The sequence below is a fragment of the Equus quagga genome, chromosome 8 (assembly GCF_021613505.1).
Source record: "Equus quagga isolate Etosha38 chromosome 8, UCLA_HA_Equagga_1.0, whole genome shotgun sequence".
In the NCBI taxonomy this organism is placed as follows: Eukaryota; Metazoa; Chordata; class Mammalia; order Perissodactyla; family Equidae; genus Equus; species Equus quagga.
Genome location: NC_060274.1, coordinates 112577583 through 112587876, shown reverse-complemented (window position 1 = coordinate 112587876; position 10294 = coordinate 112577583). Strand labels below are relative to the sequence as shown.

The 10294-nt window shown below is 42.5% G+C and overlaps 1 protein-coding gene across 1 annotated transcript in view; it reads right to left on the bottom strand.

The window, feature by feature from the left end:
* Nucleotides 1–2739: 2739 nt before the first annotated feature.
* Nucleotides 2740–10294, bottom strand: part of EXOC4 (exocyst complex component 4) — a 736410-nt gene continuing 728855 nt past the window's right edge. Inside the window, exon 18 of the mRNA XM_046669741.1 lies at nucleotides 2740–4256. Coding sequence (XP_046525697.1) covers nucleotides 4019–4256 — 238 coding nt within the window. The 3' untranslated portion in view covers nucleotides 2740–4018. The remainder of the gene's footprint in view (nucleotides 4257–10294) is intronic.

The window sequence follows — 10294 nt, the reverse complement described above, 5'->3', positions numbered from 1 at the left end:
GAAATATGGACTCAAGGGAGGACAAGATCAGAGTGGAAGTTTTATAACTCTTCATCAGAGTGGAAGTATGAGCTCCATGCCACAAGGGACTGTCACTTTTGCTTGCCATTGCATGAATCCCATATCACCTGAGCTGTAACAGGCAATTATATCTTTGACTGAATGAATGCATTAGTGCTAAGAGATTCACGGATATGACTTGACAGTAAGAATTATCCGGGTTTGGTTGCCAATTCCACTTGGCTGTATTTGAGTTTTTCTTTCCAAGCTATTTGGAACATAAATTAATGACTGTCAGGCTGAGGAAACGTTCAGGCAAGAACGAGGCCCTGAGGAGGGGCTGGGGCTTCCATGAATGAGGTCACTCAGCAAAGGGCAGTAATTCCAGGTGGAGGGTCCCCCACAGATTCTGCCTGACTGGCTATTTTCAGGATATAGGCCGTGGGAGCTCAGGCCTGGCCCTACCACTGAATTTGAGCCAATCTGCCTACTCAAGAATGAACTTGTCTTTCAGAGCCTGGAAGTAGGGGCCCTCTTTGGGCAAGGGCAGCATGAGGAACCTATCCTTGCCTAATCAGCAGAGATATAATCAGAAGAGAGAGGGAAAAAATTTTAGGTGTGGCCAATAAGATTAAAAAACCCCATTGTGAGGTAGAAAACATTGTGCTAGGATGAAAGTCCCTGGAAGAAACTGTATTAATAGTACAGATATAAAATGAATGTTCATGGGGTGAAGGGTACATATGATCCAAAGAGTATTGTTTATAAATTAAGAGGTGTAATGACAGGTGATAATAAGATAATCAAAACTAACAAAACACTGTAGAAGAAGCTGCCACTATCAGCAGTTCTGAGAATACAATTTGCCAATACACATCAGGAGCTGGATCCTATCCTTTGGATTACTACCTCTTTTTCACAGAGTTTATTCTAAGGGAGGCTAAGTCGGGAGAGACCCCTTTAGGATTTTCTGATCTCTTGGGTATGGAAGGAAGGAAAGTAGTAATTAGGACGTGGAGTTGTGAGAATGACATGGGCTAACGTGTTAAGTACCAAGAGTAGATGATGTGATGATACGAGAAGGAAGCTCTCTCAGGGCTGCTCCTGCCTGTGGAGCTAGTTCTCTGATGACCAGGCTAGATGAGCTCGCCTCACAGTCCTTCCTCATGGTCACGTCTGTCCACCTCAGGACCCTTCCACATGAGCCTTCTCCAAGGCGCTGTGACTAGTGCTGCAGACAGTATTCCACAGATGTCCATCGCACTTGTCACTTGTAGAACAAGATAATGGTTTGCTTGTTTTCAGAGTCCCTTCCAGTGAGGCCTATTTTGTTGGCCTTTTTAGCGGCAACAGCACATTTAGGGAGTGGTCATGATGGTAGAAAATGAACTCTTGTGGCTACCTATGAGTGTGTGTGTGTATGCTGGACCCTGTCCTTGGCAGACCCTGACTCTCTCTAGAACTTTCTGGTCATGGCTCTGAATAGCACAAAAACAGTCTCACAAGATATCCCCAAAGTAGGACCATAACATGTAGAAATCTTCACTTGGTCTCAAATGAAGGTAGGTTTTGAGGTGGCCATGCCATCTCCATGTGCATCCATCCAACCATCCAGTGAATGTGTCATTGGCTATTCTTGACCTGTTGAAGAATAATGATGTATCATCCTAAAAAGGAATTTGGTCCTTGAATGTCTTGGACAAAGAACCCCAGATCGCTTTTTCTGTGCAGAATCAGCACATTTCAATCCTATAGGTATTGTAAGCAAAGCAGGGGTTCCACTTTGCTAAATGTTCCTCTGAAGCAGCTCACCTGCCATTTTTCTGCCAGTTCAGTGTTTCTGGCATTCTACTCAGTCCGAACCCATGTTATTTCCACATCCAATAAAACTATCTTACCCACTCCCCAGTCCCACCCCTGGCTCTACTGGCATCACTGTCACCACTCCAGGGTTCTTTGCATAGAGTGGACAGGAAAGGGAAGAAAAGGCACAGAAGCTACGCTGGGAGGACAGGGCCACCAAGAGGAGGCTTCCAAACTGAAGTGGTCAGCTCTGATCTCCCCGTCTCCTTCCTCCCACCCCTACTTCTTGGGTAGACTACTTCCAATGATATTGTTTAGGGGCAGTAAGTTTTTCCATGGTTGTCTCTGACATACATTCAACTTCTCCCCAACTGGGCATCTGAAGCCCCACAGATTTACAATATTCCTTCCAGAATCCTCTTGAAGACCATCCTCCAGCCGCCTGCTGAATTCCTTTCACAGCTGCCTCAGTGTCTGACCTGATTTCTTTTCTTTTTGTTTTTCAGGGTCTTTTTAAAATTTTTTGTTTGTTATTTATCTATTAAAAAAAATTTTTTTTGAGGAAGATTAGCCCTGAGCTAACATCTGTGCCCACCTTCCTCTACTTTATATGTGGGATGCTGCCACAGCATGGCTTGATAAATGGTGTGTAGATCCATGCTGGGGATCTGAATTGGCAAACCCTGGGCTGCTGAAGCAGAATGCGTGAACTTAACTGCCATGCCACCAGGCTGGCCCTTGACTTGATTTCTAACTCAGCCCTGCGTGTACATCTGTTGGGATTTTGGTTAGTCCAGTTCCCATCTTCTGTCTTAAAGGTAGGTATAAGGGTGTCCTCATCATCTAGGATCTGGCCCCATGTCCAGCAGCATTTGACACACATTAGGCCTTCAGGGGATGTTTGCTGAATAAATACACACAAAAAAATACACGACATTCATGCTTCTCAAAACATTTTTTAATTTTCTGCTTTTCCTGCCAAGACCAAAGTTGTACAAACAGCTGTAAAATTCTGTACCATCAGGGCATGAGGCATGGCCTCGAGAGTTCAAAAACCTTCTTGCTCTTCTTTCTATACATTTTCAAGGTGTGTCATGGTCAGTGCATTGCCTTCTTTGGTGACATATCAACCATAGGCACCAAGAGTGGCTGGAGACCTGGGGACAGTGGTGAGGTCCACTGTGCCAGGCATGGTGAGCACACACACAACCCAAGAGCACTTCAGAAATGGACTCAGGGGGTAGGTGCACAGAGGAGGAATGTCATGGCTGTCCCATATTTCCCGCACTCAGCTGAGCAGACCTGGGCTACTTTCTAAGGTGAGAAAGACCTAGGGGCTCAAAATGAGAGTAAGTGAGCATCTAAGCATCATTCACATCCAAACAGTGTTTCAAGTGAGATTAAAAGTTCTCTAACCATCATTTTCTCTTGGAAAGTACAAGGGAAAAATCAAGCAGAGGGTTGAATCACCTTTTGTTCTTCCATTTTTTCATTAATTTGATGGCTCTTGGGTTTGATACAGCAGAAATAAAAACAAAAAGGCAATACACCAACCTATAACCTCGTACAAGCTACCGCATACCAAACTCTCCCAGAGATTGAGATAAAAGGACTTTTTCCCCCTATCCCTGAAGAGGTCCTGTTTGGGTTAAAGAAATTTGTTAAAAACTACAGCCCATTGAGAAGCCATTGATTTAATCTTGGCAACAGAGACAGAAAGCAATGCACATACACTTATTTCATTGAATTGTAAACTGATGGGTCAAGAGAGTAAAAACCTATTGTTTATGTAATAGAGCCCTATTAAGTGGTTTTAGGAAGGGACTAAAACTTAGGCAGCACTCTACTTTCCCAAGATTGTTGGGCCTTAGTAATTCATGCATTCATTATCTCAGAGTCCAATTTGACACAGCCTTCCTCCCTATCCCACCCTAGTCCCCTTAATTGACTGCATTCAAGTAGATGTTAAATCAAAACACTGTGTACTGCAAACTCCCTTTAGAGTTTATATGAAAAGCCAAAACTACAGAGAAAAAAATCCTTACACCTCCACTACTTTCTCCAATAAATCCTTACATTCTCCACTAAAGTATCAGTGTAGAGAAAAGTAAGTCAGCTCAGAATATACCAAATAACAGCAAAGAAAGAAGTGAGATGACTGAAAAAGCAAAAATGACCCTCCCCAGCCCCCCCCAGCCCCCTGTAGCGAACCCAATTAAACTGTAGTTATTTTTTTATCCTTGGTGGCTTGCTTGATTGCAGCCTGCTCGCAGATGATCTCCTTGAGCCGCTGCAGCCTCATGTTCTGGGTGGTCTGGTCTCCCACCCCTGTCTGACTGCGGTGCAGCAAGGTCAGGGCATGGATGTACTCCAGCTCCGTGTACTTCACGCCCTGGTCCACCACGAGGTTCAGGAGCTCATCGGCCGTGTTGTATAACATCTCGTAGTACTGCCTGAGAAAGCAAGACAGAACAAGGTTCGCCATCACCATTGTCAGCAATTTGAGGTTTTAGTGGTAATGGATATATTATTTATAAATTACTTAGTTTACCTATTCAATAAACATTTATTAATCACTGGACATTGTTCCAGGCCCCACAAATACAATGGAGAACAAGATAGACACAGTCTCTATCCTCTTGGAGCTCACTGGGGCTCACTTCATGAGAAGAAGTCTAAATGCGGATCCAGGGAGACCTGACATCTTTCAGGGTCTCAGTTCACTCATGACCTTCTCCTAATTTTGCATTTATCTCAGAAGATTCAAAGGAAGAGAAGCCGGTGTACAGAACCAAGAGGGAGAAAAATAATCAGGCATTGCCAGCAGTTTCTGTCTCATTCAACCTCTCATTCATTCACTCATTCATTGGAGGCCCTGTGAAATACATTGTTTTCCACTCCATAAAGTGGGATAATAATAGTGCCTCTTAGAATGGGCCTGACACAGGTTTACACGCTCCATAAACATTATTATTATTAGAAATATACTAATGTCTAATATTAGTGTAGTAATAATAATAGTAGTATATAAAGATGAGCAATACACAGCCCCTCTCCTCAAATAGCTCAGAGACAAGTGGGAAAGGTAATGAAAAGCAGACAGATAAGGATTGCATGCCTGTTGATAAAGTTAATTTCCACAAACTGTGTCATTTCATGCTCACAAACCAATGGGGCTATGACTCCCTTTTCTCAGATAAGGAAGCTGAAGCATAGAGAAATAAAGGACTCGCCCAGTGTCACAAAGATAGTGAGTGGCTGTGCCAGGATATGAATCCAGGTTTCTGACTCCCAGTCCAATACTCTTTCTTCACAGACAGAGACAAGAAGAACGTTCTAAGTGCCATGAGTGAGGTATAAATGCAAAGAATTTTTAGCAGAGGAAGGAGAAATCACACCATGCAGAGAGGAGGGTGAAGGATCAAGGAAGACTTCACATGGGTGAGATATGTCAGGCACGGCTTCCAGGAAGGATGTTCTAGATTAAAGGAAAAGAGGGGCCGGCCCAGTGGCGCAGTGATTAAGTGTGCCCATTCTGCTTCAGCGGCCCAGGGTTCACCAGTTTGGATCCCAGGTGCAGACATGGCGGTCCGTCAGCAACAAGAGGAGGATTGGCAACAGTTAGCTCAGGGCTAATCTTCTTCAAAAAAAAATTATTAAAAAAAAAGGAAAAGAGAAGAGCGTGAGCAAAGACAGGAAGGAGTAAGTCAATTAGCCTGGGGAGCACAGTGGAACAGTGGACAGTTGGGGGAAAAGGCAGTTGAAGCCAGAGGTACAGAGTCTGATATCAGAAAAGCTAAGGCAATGAGAACCTTAGGCCTAGTCAATAAAGAACTTTAGGCCTAGTCGAGTCAATAAAGGACCTCTCCTCAAGGTTCTGTTGAGAGAAGAGGCATCATTCCAATTTGTGTTTCTGGAAGAGTAATGTGACAGCACTATGTAGAATGGTCTAGGAGGGGACCAGGTATAAGTCTAGCAAAAAAGAAGGGACTTGAGAGCCATGTGGCTGCAAGGCCACTGGCCCAGGTGGTGGAGAGAGGAGTAGTGCCTGTAAAAGAAACATGCATTGGAGTGAATCGTCAAGGCAGAGAAAAGATGAATGTGGGAGACAGGAAGGGAGAAGATTGCCACTTGCCATTCTTAAAACCAACATTATGCCACTACTAACCCTCACTGAGTCTATTGGACTCAGGCTAGAACTTGCATGGCTACTACAAATTACCCAGGACGTAAAGTTCAGTGCAGGCTCTGAGCCAGCAATGCTATCACATCTGGCTAACCAAAGGACGGGGAGCCTTCCCAGCTACAGTTTACTTCCTTCTCTCCTCCTGACAGGAAAGGTAGCTTTGCCAGGATTGAGGGGGCAGAACAAGGCAGTGGGCCAAAGGCAATTCTGGGGGTGAAGGGATCTTGCAGATCTATCAGGATCCTCGCTCAGAAATGTCGTACTATTGGACTCAAGGCCTTGGATTTGTTTCTTCTTTATCAGGAACATCTTGAAAAAGAGAATATCCTATGGGAGAACCAAGCCATCTTTGCAGTAAGGAACACATTCTGGGAGCTTCATAATTTCAAGGCTATTTTATAAACTGCTGCTACAACGGGAACATGGTCAGTAAGAGCGTTGGTGTGTTTTCACATGGCTAGTTCCTCTTCCTGCTCTGCTAAATTTCCTTTTCTAATTAACACACTCTTTTTGTACATAGGAGAAATAATACTCTTTTGTGAATATTTCCTTTAATGGTGGTAGGAATGGAAAGTGCTTATCTTAGACTGGTAAATTTATGAGTGACTCCTGGCAACAAATCCTTCAACATCCTTGTGTAGAAGGTCGTCTTGGGGCTAATTTTCTATAGTGGTTTCAAATGAATGTTCACTTTAACCTCATGGAACCACATATTTAGGAATCACTGGCCAAGGGGAATCCTGAATGTGAAAGGGGTACTTCTGATAGAAGAGGCGAATGAACTCTAATCTCCAGAGGTCTGGGAGCCCAATATCAGCTATAGTCAGGAACTTTATTGAAGCTTCATGTTTGGCATAAAACCCATGTGACCTACTCCTATCCCATAATATATCTGTTGTAACTAAAAGACACTATTTTTAGGAAAAACTTGATGCTATAGGAGGATGCATCATACTTAAACCATGGCTTTGCATGCCCCCTGGCACACCACAGCTTCCCCCCTGATACCAGCCCCTGAAACATCTAATTCTGTTTCCCTTAGATGCACAGGTAAGGGAGAGAGCTGTCCATTTAGGGAACTACCTACGAATATATTTTTAAAATAACTCAAGAAGAACACACGTTCAAATCTAGATTTACCAAATGGAATGAGAGAGAATTCGGGGCTCACGATTCTTTCAAAGCTAGAAGGGACTTGACAGCTGCAGTACTAGACTGGTCATTCTCTAACTGTAGAGTGCCTGGGGAGCTTACGAAAAGCAAGATTCCTGAGGCTCCATCCCCAGATACTGTGATTCCCAAAGTTTGGTTTGGGGATATTTACAGAACTGTTCCCATCTCCTTGAGCCAAAGACCTAAAAGCATTAAGGAAGGAAACAGAAGCAATAACTGGGTTGTGATGCTTTTCACTGAGATTAAACCAAAAGAATTGGGTTTCCTTGTATTATGATGTTGATATTTTCATCATTTATCTTAAGAAGTAACATTAAACCCATCGGACCAGATAAAATTGGGTTTCTTTTGAAGAATCTGATGAATTGTTTCCAGGGATACTGGCTGATTCTCTACAGAGGCTGTTGTTCCATGCTGGGAGGAAACAACAAAACAAAGATGCCTGGATTTCTAGTCCTGGATCCTCCAGTGTGCTCAGTGATAAAGGGCATAGCACTTAAGTCCTTAACGTTTCAATATCCTCTGTGCAATGAAGACCTTTATAAATCCCAGAATGACACTTGGAAGTAGTCTGAGAGACTAAAACAGTCCTCAAGAGCCTTGGATGAACAGTGCCCCAGAACTGCAAAGCTGAGTTATTAAACAAAATTGACAGGTAACTGATGGTGTATTTTCTATAGTTAGGGAAAAAAATTCCCCATAACCATGATGATATATTAGGTCATAAAGAAACATAAATATTTAAAGACAGAATGAAATTCATTCATCTTTCAGAATAGTACCCAGTAGCAAAGACTATACTAAATCAGCATACCAACAGTTACACTTGCAGGTGGGGAAAGGGTGCTCCAAGGTGCCTGAAGGAGAAAAGAAGATGCCTCGAACTATACAATTAGAATGAGCTTCCAGGATAAACACTGACACACTGAAATGAAATCATGTAACCCAACTGGGATAAATAATTTATCGGCACTTATTGAGGCCCCAAGAAAAAGAAAGCTTGATCTTCATCAAGCATTCAAATAGCACCATGGCTTCCAGGGCACCACGTTTTATACTAGATAGCACTTTTCTTAGCTGCCTGCACGGGATTGGTGAGCACACATTTGATTTAGACATTTTCTGGCTCATGACTTGTAGAGCAAGTCTCTTCATAGCCCATAATATTCAGCGGCCAATTGCTAAATGTGGACCAAATATTCTATTCTGGAAATCCACGTCACCTTGAATGGTAGAACATTCTGGGAGAGGTGGTTCTTCTCCCATGGTTTCTCTCGCCCTTTGCTGTGCATCTTTGGGCAGCAGTTCCCAACATGTAATGAGCAGAGAAGGAAGGGGCTGTAGTGATAGAAAAGTGGTGGCGTGATGTCACATGGACTGATCTACCACACGTGGTCCATAACATGACAACGATTACACTTTGTTCTGGTGCAGATTATTTTCACATATCTTCTTCATGTTTCCTTTATCAACAGACAGTTCCTCCCTGTGTTTTTTTCATCTTCCTTTATTTTACTGGTATTGCACTGCAACTCTTTCTTCCCCATTGATTCTGTCTGTAAACATTTATGCCAGTAATGATATGAAGGGCATTGTGGTAAGTTGGGCAGATTTTAAAATGCAGATTTGCATTTTAAAGTTTAAAAATAAATTTTGTCTTTCTCTGATTGAAAAGTTAATACATGTATCATATAGAATGTATGAACTATACAGAAAGATTAAGGAGAAAAAAGATTACTCATACAATTCCATTATAAAGACAAACCACATTTTGGTATTTCCTTCTAGATTTTTTTTCTCCCTGTGTAGTATTCTCTCAATTTCTTTCTTATAGCTGAAATATTTAGGTTGAAACACAATTGGACACTTTGGTTGTTTCCAATTATAAAATCTTTCTTTCCTGAGGATAGATCTCCCCAAACCAGAATTAGTCAAAAGATAAGTGTATTGTTTAGTATGCTGCCAAATTGCTTTCTCAAAAAGTTGTATCAATTTATCTTCCTACCAATAACATATGAGAGCACCTATCTCCTCATATTCTTTTAATTTACATGAGGTTGAACAATTTTTCACCTACTTTTTGGTTTTTATTGTATGTAGGCCTGCAGGTATGTATAAGCAAACTGTTGACATCTTTTCATCTTTTGGGTATCACTGCTTTTCTTTTCTCTAAGAGCTCTTCATAAGTTTTCATAGACAAGATGCAAGAAGCATTCTAGTCTCTCATCCCTGGTTCTACCTCCCATGTTGGCATACTCAGCGTGAAAGTTATACCTGCTTCTTGGAAAGCAATTGGAACCACTTTCAGTTCTCTTCTTCGTAAACTGAGGGAAGAAAGCCCCACTAAAACCAGCTATTCCCAACCCACAGCAATTCTCGTTCCTGTACCTGCAGGCGTTCCATGAAGTTTGGGTGTGCGGGTGGAAGGAACGCATGAGGGACTGTCTACAGCCCTGGGGAAGGCTTGGCCATCGGCCTCCCTTTACTGGGTGGGTTCGAGCCCTAGATCCCTGAATGGAAACTGTATTTTCCATAGATATACAACTATGTCTCATGCTGGGTTTTAGACACTGTCTTGATTACAGCAATATTAATAGTAATATCGAACTTTTAGGTGCATTAACATATTCAACCCCTTGAAGTAGGTCCTGCAATCATCCACATTTTACAGGTGAGCAAAGTGAGCTACAGAGAATCTTCCTCAAGCAAAAGGAAAATTGGCAACAGATCTTAGCCCAGGGTGAATCTTCCTCAACAACAAAAAAAGAGCTACAGAGAGTATGAATGATTTGTCTCAAAACGAAGGAGTCTGAACACTACCCTCACTTCAAAGCCATAATACAGAAATATTTGAGACTATGAAAAGCAAAAGTACTAATTGCAAAGAATATTTGTATAGCTAATTCATTTTTAGTCATGATTTAAAGATTTTATTTTTCCTTTTTCTCCCAAAGCCCCCCGTACATAGTTGTGTATTTTTAGTTGTGGGTCCTTCTAGTTGTGGCATGTGGGATGCCGCCTCAGCGTGGCCTGATGAGCGGTGCTATGTCCACGCCCAGGATTCAAATCGGCGAAACCCTGGGCCACCGAAGCAGAGTGCGTGAAATTAACCACTCGGCCACGGGGCTGGCC